This window comes from Catharus ustulatus, chromosome 18 (genome assembly GCF_009819885.2).
Source record: "Catharus ustulatus isolate bCatUst1 chromosome 18, bCatUst1.pri.v2, whole genome shotgun sequence".
Lineage (NCBI taxonomy): Eukaryota > Metazoa > Chordata > Aves > Passeriformes > Turdidae > Catharus > Catharus ustulatus.
Genome location: NC_046238.1, coordinates 4,497,358 through 4,512,781, shown reverse-complemented (window position 1 = coordinate 4,512,781; position 15,424 = coordinate 4,497,358). Strand labels below are relative to the sequence as shown.

The 15,424-nt window shown below is 45.0% G+C and overlaps 1 protein-coding gene across 1 annotated transcript in view; it reads right to left on the bottom strand.

Moving 5' to 3' along the window:
* GRK3 (G protein-coupled receptor kinase 3) overlaps positions 1-15,424 on the bottom strand; it is a 56,539-nt gene that overhangs the window by 31,806 nt on the left and 9,309 nt on the right. The window contains exon 2 of the mRNA XM_033075742.2: positions 11,425-11,501. Coding sequence (XP_032931633.1) covers positions 11,425-11,501 — 77 coding nt within the window. The remainder of the gene's footprint in view (positions 1-11,424; positions 11,502-15,424) is intronic.

The window sequence follows — 15,424 nt, the reverse complement described above, 5'->3', positions numbered from 1 at the left end:
TTCAGGTCAGGCAGCTCACCCAAAACCAGGAATTGCCAGAGCTGGACAAGATCCCTGTCACAAGCTCAGAGGGCACAAGGAGGGAAACTAAGTTAACCCATCTCTTTAAAACAGAACATGAATGTTTGCTTCAGTATTTATTTCAGATAATTATGTTCTTCTACCATGACCACAGCAATTTTGTATGAAATCCTGACTCTAATCAATGGCATCCCTCCACCCCAGGATTTTGCCTCCAGAATTCAGCCCTCCCCACAATCAAAGAACACAAATGCTGCTGGTGCCCAGCCACACACTCCAGACCCCTCATCATGTTTGTGGGCTCCACTGGACCCTCTCCAGGAGCTCCTTGTCTTTCTAGAACAGCTGTACACCACAGCCCAGATGTGGCCTCACTGGGGCCACTCACCAGGATTAAAATCACCTTCTCATTTTCCACTTCCGTGGCATTTTCCTGCCCTGCTCCCAGTCTGTGGCTCTGCCAACAGCAACCACAGGGGCCAGCACTGGGCTCTGCCTCCTCCAGCAGTCTAAAGGTCACCTGCAGCCACAACACCACCTCTTCATCCCTGTCAGTTAGCTGAGAGCATGGAATAATAAATAAAATAGAACAACAACGAGGAAGTCCATCATAAAACACTTGGAGGAAACTACTTATCTAATTCTAACCGGAATTTTATGAGCATCTGATTCGAGTAACCTTTTAACAGGAGTAAATAAAAATCTTATTAAAGCAAACAGGAGTGACTAGGTGAGAGAGCAGAGCTAAAAATAGCCATGTTTAACCCCAATACAAGTGTTCACAATGTCACTGATTGAAAGGAAGCTGCATCTATTTCCAGCAGGCCTGAATGTGGTCCAAAACGCTGATGTAGCCTCTTTCTAGTAGGCAAAATAGCAAATTAGAGAACAAAAATATCAAGCTGTTTCCAAATCCTCCCAAAACGTGCTGTGTATAAATACAGAATCCTGACAAACAAAGCAGCAGTGACATCTGCACCAGACACAGGCTCCTCTCCCGGGCAGGAAAAGCTTTGGGAATGTGGGATGGTGCTCTGCAAAGTCTGCAGCACAGGGTCTGTCCCTGCTTAAAGCACTTAAAGGTCTCCAATCTCAGGCACTCCAAGATGTGTCTCCTGATTTTTCTTGCTTGGTGAACTCAGACAAGAGCAAGAAGCCATGGCCAAAGGGACAGGTCATGTCCTGCTGTCTGCACCTCCCTGCCAGGACACTGGAGTCAGGCTCTGCTGCCAGGGAACAGGGACAGGACGAGAGCAAACAGCCCCAAGATGTGCCAGGGAAGGGTCAGGTTGGACATCAGGAGGAATTTCTTCCCCAAAAGGGTGGTCAGGCCTTGGAAGGGGCTGCCTGGGGAGGTCTGGAGTTCTCATCCCTGGAGATGTCCAAGGAATTCCTGGATGTGGCACTCAGTGCTCTGGGTACAGGCTGGACTCCATGGTCTTGGATTTCCTGACCCAAATGATTTTGGGATTCTGGGGCATCTCCTCCCATGAAATATCTCTTATGTATAAGAGCTCAGCCACCACACCACAGTGACACTACAGCACAGCTTTAAATCCAGCTGTGGGTGTGTTCAGCCTCCTGAAACAGCCCTCAGTGACCTTCAGATCCATCAGTACCAGGAACAGATCTGGGTCGTAGACACAAACATTGGGACAAAGTCTACTGTGAAATCATAACCACATAAAAACTGTGATTCCCACCACCCTGCCACTGTCACAGAACACCAGGCCAGGCTCAGATCCTGATCTGTGCAGTGCCCACACAGAGCTGCCACAGCACAGAGAAATTCAGGCCACCTAAGAGCTCCAGAACTGAGAGAAACACCAATTTGCCTCTCCAGGAACAAAGATTACCAGGAAAAATGGTGTAGGAATTGTGCTCTGGCAAGGCCCAAAGCCACAAAAATCCTCCCAGCCCAGAAAGCACCACACATTCCACTATTTTTCCTTCCCTAATCTATTCTTTCCTAATTGAGCCTAATGTTCATTCACTTTGCATTAAAAATAATACATTATAACAGACTGAAACATATTCCTGTGCATAGAAAGCAGGGGAAAAGAACAAACTGTATTTCATGAGGATGTGCATCCAATGGTGAGAAGCACAGAACAATTTCCCCAGAACAGAACCAAACTGAGCTCAAAATTAGGCTGCAAGTTGCCAGGTAGCTTGTTTAATGACGTCTAGAAATCATTATATGAAAATAAGCTTTGGCTAAAAGGTTTTAGGTGTTGTCAAAGAAAAATTTCTCTTTTCCAGGAGTATTTTCCAACAGCTTTTCACCTAGGGAAATCACTGTTCAAGCTTGGCCAGCCCTCTTTCTAAACACCAGACTTGTGCATGCCTGGAATTTCTGCAGGGAGAGGAGCAGCAGAGCTGAGCTGCTCCTCCAGTACTGGGGACACAGCAGAGGGGTATTCACAAATTCTGTGCCAAACCTCAAAAGATTGAGCCTGACACACAGCATCTCAAGCAGTGAATATACAGAATTACAATTATCCTTATTTAGGTTGAACCTGGGATAATGGAAGGTGGAACTGGTTGAGCTTTAAGGTCCCTTCCAACCCAAAGCACTCAGGGTTTCTCTGAATATCCTCATGAAATAGTAGCTATGAATGCTGAACATGTGATAAATTATTTTTTTAAAGCCATGGGGAGAAAATAATGGGGAAAACTCATCTGTGAACCATATTTACCAAGTATCTTTCATATTCTGGTCTCCCTTAACATGCAAATTCCAGCTGACTGAAGTCGAGCATCAAAGGTATTCAATATATCAACGGTGAAAGAAAAAAAGGGTTTTACACAAGAAAAAGCTCCTCTAAAAGATGGAGGAGTAAAAACACTAAACAGAAATACACAAAAATATTCTAATTTTTAAAAGGACCACTGAACACAGCATTGAAGCATTTCATTTCAATCAGTTTTTACAAAGAATGTGATTAAATTTCTTCACTAAATCCCATCAAGGAATACACAGCACTTGAGGTTTTCTTTTTTCTTCACTTGTAAATAGAAGAAATTCCCACCCTTTTGGAACTGGTATTAGAAGGTACCAGCAAGCTAAGAGCAAACTAACAACCAGGAGCAGCTTAAAAACCTCCTGGTGGTGGATTGGGTTTTATTGTCTCTGTCCTTTCCCCACATCACAATTCAGCCCCTACCAGGAACATGAAAATTGTTATTTTCCCGACCAGCAATTTTCCATTATAAAATTTTAAAATTAATTACATAATACAAGCCAATATCCCTTTATTATTGAGAAACACACTTTTCCTCCTGCCCTGCTCCAAGCTATGAACTTCACTGTTACCAATTACTGAACACACAAACTCCACTGGGAGCTGCAGCTCTGCTCCTCAGGAAGGGCACAGATCCAGGTGTGGTTTTCAGTGGGAGCAAGGTGGCAAGATGATTTGATGAAGACATGGAGTAATTCCACAACAGAAGGGTGTTCTCAAGCCTCTGGTGCCAGTATTTGCCTCAGCAAGCTCTTCTCAGTATCTGAACCACTGTGAAGAGCCAAATTGTTCAGCCAGAGCATCAAGGAACTGTTGTGCTGTGGTCAAAATCAAAACACAAAGCCAGCAGTATTCAGTTGGTAAATAGACACAGCACTTAGGTAAAGAGCAGCAAAACCACTAAAACAACAGTGACAGAGCCCAGCTGATTCTCCTACCGGAATTTCTGAGTCTTCCTCTGGTTCATTCTGGCACTCTGAGAAAGCTGCTGTGAGCTGGAAGCTCAAACAGATGGTTCTGCTGCTCTTCCTCTTTTAATCACAGAAATCATGGGCAGAAATATCTAGAAACATTAAGAAACTAATTTGCATGTTTTTGACCCCACCTATCCAACCTCCATGGGCACAGGTGACAGCCAGGATGTCACACAGGGCCTGGCTGGACAGGACACTGTCAGGAAAGGGGGTTTGCCAGGTGTATTGCCCACATTCTTTTATAGGACAGATGTTGGTAGGGACCAATAAAAGCAGCTGGAAATGTGATAATTAACAGCCAGCTCCTCTGCTCTGCAATTCTGACCACTCTATCCCTTAAATGCACCACTGAAAGTGAGAACACTTAACAGCTCCAGTAATTTAGGTTCTGCTGACTGGTGCTGGTTCTGAGTGTTTTCCTGTTACTGCTGAGTGATCCCACTGATGGGAACGAGCAGCCCTGGCAGGCCCAGAGAATCTGCTTTATTATAACACACAGCCATGCAGGTAGAACTCATTAAAGCTGTTCCTGTGCCACCTTACAGACACTGCAAACTAACATTTCCTATCTCACAGTGGTGTTCAGAGCCTTAATTAGCACGTGGACTGTTTCAAGACACACTGGTAAAAACTCCATGGGAGTGCTGCTGTTCCAGATTGACTGAGGAATTGCTGGGTGGGAAGGAGTGGAAATCAGGATCTCTTGTGAACAGTGGTGGTGCACAAGGAGAAGATTCCACCAGGAACAGGCAAAGAAAGCCCAAGTGAGGACAAGCAGAGTGAAACACCATTTTTGGGATGGAAGCCACTTTGCACAGCGTTAATCACAGAATATCCAGAGCTGCCAGGGACCCAGAGGATCATCACCCAACTCCTGGCAACACACCCCAACCATCCCACCCTGGGCATCCCTGGGAGCATTGTCCAAGTGCCCCTGGAGCTCTGGCAGCCTTGGGGACAGGAGCATTCCCTGATATTCAACCTAAAACTCCTTCACATAGTTTTAAGCAACAGCAAAGAGAGCTCAAGAAGAGGCTGGAGAGGACAGATCCAACCACCCTCTGATCCAAAAGGAATTAATCTTCCTACAGGTTTCCAGGGGCAAACCAAACACACCCTTGGCAGGTGCACAGCAGGGCAGGTGTTTGTGTTTGTTCTCTGGAAGCTTCCCTGGAAACATTCAAGGGAAATGTCATGCAAATAATTTCTCATTTGTTCTCCCTATTACAGAGTGATATTTCTTAACACTCTCTTCTTCTCTCCTATGATACCACTTCAGTTCAAAATTGCCAGTATGCCTGGAATTCTTGATAATTGAACCCAAAAACCATATAATTGCACTGCTTTGCTGAGATAAAGTCTTTCTCCCCATGCTTTATATCTTCCAAGAACTGCACTGCATAGAAATGCTAATCTACCAGGATGTGTACATTATCCATCATGGGACGTTCCAGATGATAGGGTATATATTTTTCCTATTTTAAAGCTCAGATTTAATCTGCAGCTCCCCTGGGAAATCACACAACTCAGCATCTTCAACCCCCCACAAAGGCAGGCAGGGGGATCAGGCTGCAGCCCAACAAAGAAATGCTCAATTATTTATCATCAAAAGAAAATCCAAAATGAATACATGCATTTTGATAGTGCCTTTGGATATTTTTTAATCCCTGACACCAAGACAGACAACTCCAATGCACATAAAATCTACAGCAGGAGCTTCAGCAACACCCCTCGACACGATCTTCGATGTAATTCATGCCAAGTATCACTTTATTTTACCACAAAATAAGAGGATGTTGAAAGAAATGTAACTTCCAGTAACACTGAAATTATGACATAATAAAGAGATCTTAAATCTAACACTCATTTGGTGAAAAACACTGAAAAACAGACCAACTTTTAGAAGGCTCAGAGCACGGATTTTCTCTTCACCCGTTTGGTGCAAGCACAGACTCATGTGAGGAGCAGATCCCCTGTGAAATATCTCACATTAACGGTTTCTGTTTCAGTTTACAGCCACACAGCTTCCGATGTCTCCTTGTGGTTTGGGGTTCTGTGTTGTTTTTAACTGATCACAGAACTGTGCAAGGACAGAAGGGCTTCCACAGCCCCTGAGAACCTCCTTTAGCCCGTCCACAGCCCAAGTCCCAGGCTGATCTTGTGCTGAAAACTAGAAACACCACGAGAAAGAAGAAGATCAATCCTCAAACAGCATTTTAAATGTCATTTTTTTGGTTCAGAAGGCAACTTCCTAATTTTGGTGGTGACTGCTTCTGTGTGGTGGCTGCCAGGTCAGAACCAGAACCTCAGAAAAAAACCACTTTGAAGAAATAACCTGTGCCCTGCTTTTACAAGAAATCCACCCAGTAACGATGCCCCTGTTACTTGGCTGCACATAATTTAACATCAAGGTACCAGAATAGAGCAAAATCACCACAGTGCTCATGATACAGCTCAGAAAAGTCATCCCTGCTCACTTCACAGCCAAAAACTCAGGTGCTTTTCTTTACTCCTGACCAAGTTTTATAGCCTTCATTGTTATTTCCTCAGAGGACTATTTAATTAGTCCAGAATGCCAACAGCACATAGATCTTCTGCTTAAATTAAACAATAGCTTAAATAATGCTCTAGGGAGTCACTTTTCCCAGCCTGTTATTTTTAGGCAGCTCAGGGAGTGCGGTGCCAGCAGAAAGAGGAAGAGCAAGAATGTTTTTCTCAACAGATTTTAACTCCTATCTAATGATTAGCACCAAAGCTCTGAAATAATGAAGTATGAGTCCATAACTAGAGAAAGAAGCAACAGAAAGCACAATTCTGTTGCAGGCATCAAAATGCCCCCAAAAAAACCCTACTGCAGCTGTTCTCATCCTAGTTCTGGTTGGGGTTTTTTTAATAAAAAGTTGTCCCTGACCAAGCTGGAGGAAACATTAACCAGCAGGGTCAGTTTGAGCACATTTCCCTCAAACTGAGGAGGGCAGGCACAAAAATCCCTGTGCAGAAGGAGCTACAAAAGAGACCAAATGCTCTGGAAGCTCAGCTGAGGAGCTGCAGAAGGAAAATGTTCCATGCTGAGCTGGATGAGGACAAGGGGAGCGGGGAAGGGGCTGAGAGCCCCCACAAGCCCCCGTGGGTTGGAACCAGCCCCGATGCAGATGGCAAAATGCTTCTCCCCTGCTGGGAAAACCTCCAGCTTGGAGCTGGTTGAGGAGGATATGGAAGACAGTGGAATGAATCACCCCAGAAAGATCATCCCTCACTCTGTGAAAGTGCATGGTAAAATAAGGCAAAAAAAGAAGGTTTCTAACTTCTTACGTCAACTACAAGTTGTTCTAATTACTTCTATTTCATGAAAATAAAACTGAGCCACCTTCAGGGGGAAAAATATGCAAGTTACTTCCTAGGCAAGGTGAAAAACTTACACTGCAGCAAGGCCAGCTGCTGAAACAGCTCAAATACGTCCTGTTCTCATCCTTCCCCCAGAGCCAGACCCAACGGCTCTGCAAGAGATGAGAAACTGAGATGGGTGTGAAGGAACTGCCACGTCCCACCAGCACCAGGAGAGGAGAGCAGCCTGTTTGCCTCCACAAGGGTCTCCAGCACTCACCAGAACCTGAGGCTGAACCTAAGCCAGGTGTGGAGCTGTAGGATGCTCTAACATCCCAGCCCAGGATTTCTGAGCCAGTTCCATTCCCCACCTGGCAGGGCGGTTTGAAACCCAGAGTCAGCCACGAGAGCCACTGAAGTGTAACTGGCAGCAAGTTTGCTCCAAAGCATTTAATAACCAGGATAATCCTGCTCTGAATCAATATCATGATCTCACAGATTCCTCTGGAGGTCTTGGCTGCAGCAGCCCCTGCTCTTTTCCCACCTGCCCTCTGAGAGCAGGGTCTCTCCAAGTGTCCCCATCACACAGGGCAAGGACTCCACCTGCAATTTTAACACAGTTGTGAAGCAGAGTGGATCCCACAGGTAAATTAAGGATATTGGCATAGCAGAGTCATAGAATGGTTTGGTTTGAAGGGACCTTATTGATCATCTCATTCCACCCCTGCCATGGGCAGGGACACCTTCCACCAACCCAGGCTGCTCCCAGCCTTGCCCAACCTGGCCTTGAACACTTCCAAAACCTCTCAAAACCTCTCTTTTTTTTTGTTTTTTCTGAAGAAACTCATAATCTGGTGTTGTAGCAAACAGGATGTGGTAAAAGAAAACCAGCTAAGGTGGTTACGCACTCGGCTTCGAGACAGGCTGTACTTCCCCAAGAGGCTTCTGCTGTGGAGGAAGCAGCTCATGAAGGAACAGCCGGCTGGGCTGGGCTGCCAGAGCTGCCAGAGCTCTCTTCTGGGTGCTTCTATGAGCTCCATGTCCTCTGACTCACCAGGACATTCTTAGAGAGCTGGAGATGGTTCTGGAGCATCACTCAGGGGGCAAACAGCAGTGCCAGCACCGAGGGATGGGAGCAGCGTATTTGCCTTCCTGAGGGAAGGGATGCAAATAGGGGACAGACTTGTTTATGCAAATCTGGTGGAGCCTCCGGGCCATTTTCATCCCTGATGAGCTTCCTGCTCTTATCCTCATCATAAAGGTTTTGGTTTCCAAGCCAGAGCTGTCCCTGTGACTCCCTGCAGTTGCACACCTGGCAGGAAAGGAATTTGGGCCAACCTTTGGCAGTGGGACCAGGAGAGCACCGACCCTAAAACGCTTTTAGGGCTCACTAAGAATAAACATTTGCAGATGATGAGACCAGCACCATAATTAGACACATTCACAGGGAAACATCCCCACTGACATCAGAGCCCCTGTACCAGGCAGATGATCAAAGCCTGGGTTTACATTTGAAAGGATACTGAAAAACAAGGAAAAAAAAATCAAAAAAGAACAGTGACCTGGAGCTGTGAGGAAGAATTTAGGTCTGGGGAAAAAAAAAAAAAAAACAAAAAACAAAAAAAACCCAGTTCTCATCTAGAGCAGTTGCCAAGGAAAAACTGGGGAGCTCGGTGCAGTTTTATAGTCAGTGTGTAAAGATAAGGCAGGGATTGCTGGATGGCTCCTCAGCTGAGGAAAAAACAGAGATGATCCAGCAGAATTACTGCACATCCAGGCTCTCGGAGACTCCTGGGAGCAGGAGGAGCCTCCCCTGGGTCCCCCCAGAGTGACACACCCAGGACCTGCCCCACCTGTGGTCTCACCACATCCCCCCAGACACAGACAAGGAGAACAAAAAGGTGATTAGAGTTTTAATTACCTCCAGTACTTCTTCTCCCAGCCCTTTGCATAACGCTTGCCTAAACTGCAGGTACTTTACCACAAGCAATTATGCTAATGTCTGGAAACAGAGCTAATTGAGTGGCAAAGAACAGGCTAGAAAACGCAATCAAATTTAAATGAACCACCACACTAAGGAAATACCGTATTTTCCAGCGTGATGCAAAGTCTGCTGTTAAAAACAGTCGTGTTTAGCTTTAATTTTTTATTTTTTTTTAATTCCATTCTAAATCCTATTTCAGCTTCGGAATTAACTGAAGCTCCTGCACAGCAGTCACAGAACTGCTCCTCATTTCCAGGTAATCCAGGGTAAATCCTGCTCTGACTGCACCCTCTGAAACCTCTCCTCTGTGCCCAGAAACTAAAATGTTAATGAAACTGGCTCTAAAATTCCAGGTTTAATGGCTACTACCAACATGGGGAAAAAAAAGATAAAGATCTAATCCTTCCAAGGTTCCAGTTACCTAACTGTAATTGCTGTAACTTATCAAAATAACTGCAGCAGTCCTCACTGTAACAGGTAATGAAAAGTATTCAATTACATAAATAGAAATATCCATTACATAGAAGATGGTCTGTTTGACTTCTCTTTTTATAGAGAAAAAAAAAAAAAAAAAAGAGAGACTTCTTCATTTCACTGCCCCCAAAGAGACTCAGTTGAAGTCAGGCTGTGTTTGGTTGCTTAAAATTCCGCTTATTTTGCAACTGCCAGGCTACAGCAAAATATTAATGATTCAGCACAGGCATTGGAGCTGAGGCACACACTGAGGTGTCAGTACAAGTAAACAAGGTATCTGTGCATTTACATGGCAAAAGTTTTGGCCACAATAAGAAGTCATAGTTTTAAGCACAAGTACAAGCCACACTCCATTTGTTGAAACACACTGAAAAGCTCCCCAAGATTTCCAATGGTTCTGAGACTCATTAATGACACTCTGAGACACAGGAACACTGATTATTTTAATCTGGCAATACCTACAGAGCTGCACACTGCCAGGCACACAGGAAAGTTTTGGGGTATTTCTGCTCCAGCCAGAAGAGAGGCCAGTGACAACTCCACCAGCCCAAAGATGCCCCATCTCCACTTTTCCTGGGAAACCAGGTACTTTGTTCACTAGAGTCTCATTTCAGACAGGAATAAAACCACTGACCACCTCAAGACTTCCCAGTCCATTCTCCATTTTCCCAGACAGAAGCAGCTGTGCTATCTCAGCCAACTCACTCCTCAAATCTGCTGGACAAAGATCCCAAGAGCCTCTCATGAAATCCACTCCCTGCTTTATTACCCACACTAACATTTTAAAATTTATTAATACCCAGATTTTTTTTTCTTTTTTGCATTGACACCTTAAAACTCTGGAAAATGGACTAACCTCATAATTTCTGCAACAGCTTTTCTGGTTTTGAATCATGTTCAACCTCACTTCTCCCTTCCACTGCCCACATCACACCCTATTTTCAATACTTCCCTGTAGGTCAAATTTAACAGACTGCTCAGCAAGGTCTGTGCTCACTGCCACTGCTCTTTCCTGGACTCTTCCCAGCAGGTCCATGTATATTTTTTTAATCCACTGCCAGGATGGACACAACATTCTGCCAGAAGAGGATTATTTCACATGCCTCACTGGCTACAACACTGATTTTATATTTAGTGGTGTGATCCAGCTGAGCCAAGGCAGCCCAGGGCTGGCTGTCACAGCCAAGTCCCTGCCCTGAGGGTCCCCAGGCTGTGCTGTGTGATCGCTCTGGCACAGGTGGAGAGGCAGGACACTGCTGGCTTTCCCTTGGAGCACTGCATTTCCCCCTCCCCTGCTTTGTGGGGTTTTTGTCCTTGTCCTCAGTGTGTCACAGAACAGAGGCTCTCTGCAGCACTCAGTTAAATGAACACTGATCTCTGATGTTCCCCTTGCCTGCATCCACCTTTCCATGGAATACTGATTCCACAAGCCCATTTTCCCAGCAGTTTCACCCCCTGCACACAGCAGTTTCACCCATTCCCCCATGTTGTGAGCAAGCACACAAGTCACAGGGTCAAGACAACACATCAGGGATCTTTTCTCCTGCTCCCTTATCAACAACCTCATTACCTCTGCAAAGAAAAAAAAAGTTTAACTGATGTGACACATTACATTGTTGACAAGCCCATACCAAGTAATATCATTTTCTCCTCGATGTTTCCAAATAATTTAATTATTTTCCCTGTAGTTTTCCAGAACCTGAAGTTGACAGACTGCCTTGCTTTGTCCTCTTCCCTTTCACAACATTTCATCTTCCTGAAGATCTTTGTTTCACTAAGTCCTGTCCACCCTCCAGTGTTCTTCAGACAACCTGCAGCACTGACTTCTCAGCAGAGAAATGTAAAAACCAAACAGATCCTGAAAATATCTACATGAGTAACATTTTACTGAGACATCACTTACCAATTTTCTGATGAAAAATCTTGTCGAAGGTTAATTCACCCCTTTCCTCGAGGTATTTCTGCATAACACTGCGGATACTGGAAAAAAAAAAAAAAAGAAAAAACAATTAAATTGCTTTTTTTAAACCTTTGAAGAAAAGTCAGGTGGAGCCCTGCCCTGTGAGTTGATCCCAGGGGACACCCTGGTCACCACTTTATTCCTGTCTCAGCTTTAGCTTGCACAGTAAAATAACTGCACAAGTCACCCTGAGCTGGGATCAGCCACACAAGGAGCCAACAGCAGCTCCATTAGGCCCTGCTTGGCTGCAGTGCACTTAACATCTACTTTGCCTAATTTATAATGTCACAATCACTCACTCAAACCACATTAACAAAGATTTCCTTTATTTGTCAAGTAACCTCAATATTCATTGTAATATAATGCCCATAAAAATTTCATATGGGCAACAATACAAGTATATAAATCTTAAAATCAATGCAGGCCAGCAGTGCTGGGCCTTGGTAAAGCAGCTCTATTGTCACAGTATCAAGTCAAAATTCCACCAGACCTTCTCTATTTCCAATTTTAAAATCGATAATTTCCATACATGCTATTTATTACTATAATTACGCTATTTATTATTATAATTATACTATTTATTATTATGAAAAGAACCTTGAACAAAGCACTCATGCTCTAAACAAGGCCATTAAATATCACTCATATTTCTGAATTGAGCAGCTAAGCCTTGCTGATATCAGGGACGTCCCCTCTGGTGTGCTCACAGGGACCCCAGCATTAAAATTCTGAGAAGCCTCCCAAACACTGACAAAAATCTCCATGGAGGGAGGAAAGTATCCACACTCCTCCTCAGAGGAGGACCTGAGGCACAAAGTCTGAATGACTTGAGCAGAAAAAAATATAATAAATAATATTTTATACATATATATGTAAATCAAGCCAAGGACTTTGCTGGAAGGCCCTAAACTGCCATGTAGGAAAATATCCTATTAATAGTTTTCTGTGTGTCTCCAAGTCCCACATGGAACACAGATCTCTGAACAGTGTGATCCAAAGTGAGAGCTCTGGAGGCCAACCACCACATCAAGTCAGACAAGAACTGGGAGGGCTGAACACTGTTAATCAGGTTTGAGATTATAAATTATTCAGTGACGAACTTGCTGTTTATTTGTTCATTAAGAACTGGGTCTGCCCTCTGTGTATTTTAACAACCTAAACAAAATACAGATTTTAAATGAAGAGGGAGCAGTAAATAAGAGATTGTGGAATCACAGAATGGTTTGGATTGGAAGGGATCATACAGAATACCTTGTTCCACCCCCTGCCATGGGCTGGGACACCTTGCACCATCCCAGCTTGCTCCAAGCCCCATCCAGCCTGGCCTTGGACACTTCCAGGGATGGGACAGCCACAGCTTCTCTGTGCCAGGGCCTCACCACCCTCACAGGGTAAAATCCAAGCCAAATCTTTTGCCAACCAGACCTTCCCCTCTTCCCTCTGTGCTTACAGAGGAGCCACTGGAGATGAACAAGCCTGGCACGAATTCCCAGAGCTCCCCCTCCACCGTCCCGTTCCCACTGACCACCAGACCAGCAGTAACAGAATAAGCCTTTTTCATAATAATAATAATAATAATAATGGCATCAAGAAAGCTTTCCTCTGCTCCAACGAGTGCACTGCAAGAAATTACATCAACAGATCTTCAGTCTAGACAATGGCAGAGGATAATGAAAATTGAACGTGTGACTGGAGCGCCCAGGAAAACAGGGATTGTGTAAGGAGCAAACCTCTCCAGCGCCTCCTCCTCTGCTGACATCCCGTACTTCTGGTCTGATGGATAACGTCAAAGGAACAAAATGTCTTTTGCAGCCACAGAAACTGAACAAATCTGTAAAATGATCACAGGCTGCAGGAGCCCGCGCTACATTCCAGCTCCTCAACGCTCGCGCTCCTTTCAAATCATTGCTACTTATCCCTATGAATAAATAAGAATAAATTACAAGGAGTGGATTATGGCTATCCAGAATAATCACATCCTAATTCTCACATGGAAGTTACAGGTGGAAATCCTCTGGAGTTCAAAGAATTGAAGCAGAGTCCATGTATCCTTCGGAAGGATGGAAAATTTTTAAATGGAGCTTAGCACATTCCACAAACAGGAAGAAAGGTTCCCTCTCTGCTGTAGTCTATTGACTCATTAGTTGCCCTACACGTAAACAATCTGGGATTAAAAGCTGCATTTCACAGAAACACAGCCATTTCTGAAAAGCTTTCCCTGGCCAGAGATGCCATCAGCACAAACCACGCACTAATGCAAGAAGTGGCCTTTTCTGCACGAGTTCATCTCAGTTCACAGCATGATCCACCTTAATAGCAGCACTCACAAGGAGCAGGAACAAAAGTTGGCTAAAAACAAAATCCAGGGAGACTTCAGAAACAAAAGCACATCCAACTGGACTGCAGAAAAACCTTTTGATCGTATATTTTTTTTTCATTTCAAAGAGGAAGAAAGTAGCAAACAACAAAAAAATTCACAAATGCTCCATTTACTCTCCACATACCACAAGTCAACTGAAGTATGTTTAGAGGAAGTCAAATCAGGCCTGAAATTCGGTCACAAATGCAGCTTGGACCCTGGGTACCTCTTTCTGGGCATTTTTATCTTCACTGAAAGGGTTGGAAGGGGTTGCCTAGGGAGGTGGTGGAGTCTGCATCCCTGGAAGTCCCCAAGGAACATCTGGACGTGGCACTCAGTGCTCTGGGCTGGGTGACAAGGTGGGGACCAGGCACAGGTTGGACCCCACGGTCCTGGAGGGCTTTTCCAACTCAGTGATTTGGGATTCTGTAACTGCTGGTTTAAAGGGAAGCCCTTTGCCACCAGCCCCAGGAGATGCCGACCCAGTGCTCATGCACTTCTGAGAGCCCCTGGGTGAAGTTGCCCCCAAAGAAGGAGCTGAACAAACACCCCAGGCCTGCAGAGCAGGTTGGAGCACACTGCCTGCCCCAAGCAGGCAGAAGATGACTTATCTGCATCTTCATCAAACCATAAATCCTGCAAGCAGCACAGGTTGCTCCAACCTGGTCAGCCCCTCCATCTGCCCAGGAAAGGGATTTATTTCGAGCATGAGATGAACAATCTGTTGAAAAGAGCTTCAAGCTGCATCTTGGAGCTCTAGTTATTCCAGCCTTGATCAAAGAAACCTGCTGAAAAGCAGCTTTCAAGGTTAAACTCCATTCTGGAATTAAACACTCTCACTGCCTATGAGCAGCCTGGCAGGGCACAGGCAGCAGCCACAGTGCCAAGATTGGCACAGGTGGAAAATGTCTACTTGAAAACATGTCTGAAAAGCTAAGAAGAAAACACATTACGTCCTTTCTAACACAGGAAAGGCCACGTAAGGCAAGAGCATCCACGTTCCTCCCTCTCAGACGAGTTCCAGCAGGAGCAGCAAAGCAGAAGGAGCCTTGGACAGGAGCTCAGCCAAAGGCAGGACTTGTCCTTGGCTGCAGCACTGGACAACAACAGCCACTCCTGCTGCTCCCCCGGAACAGAGCAGGGACAGCCGGGGACTCCAAGGAGAAATGTGCCAAGCAGGAGAGATTAAACTTCTGCTGAGTGTCTGAGTGTGTGTGCCCAAGCATGGAACTGAGGAACTGTCCACAGGGCAGCTGGAGCACAACCCTAATGGATGTAGGAATATGCCCAAAGCAGGATTTACAGAGGAGAGGAAAACACACAGCACTCATTCTGATACTCCCAAGAAAGACAGAAAGGAATTTTTTCCAAGAGCATGTAGCAACAGGACAATAGGGAATGATTTCAAACTGGCCAAGAGGAGGTTTAAGTTAGATATTAGGAAATATTTCTTCTCTGTGAGAGTGCTGAGGCCCTGGAACAGGGTGCCCAGAGAGGCTGTGGCTGCCCCTGGATCCCTGGAAGTGTCCAAGGACAGGCTGGACAGGCTTTTGGAACAACCTAGGACAGTGGAAGGTGTTTTTG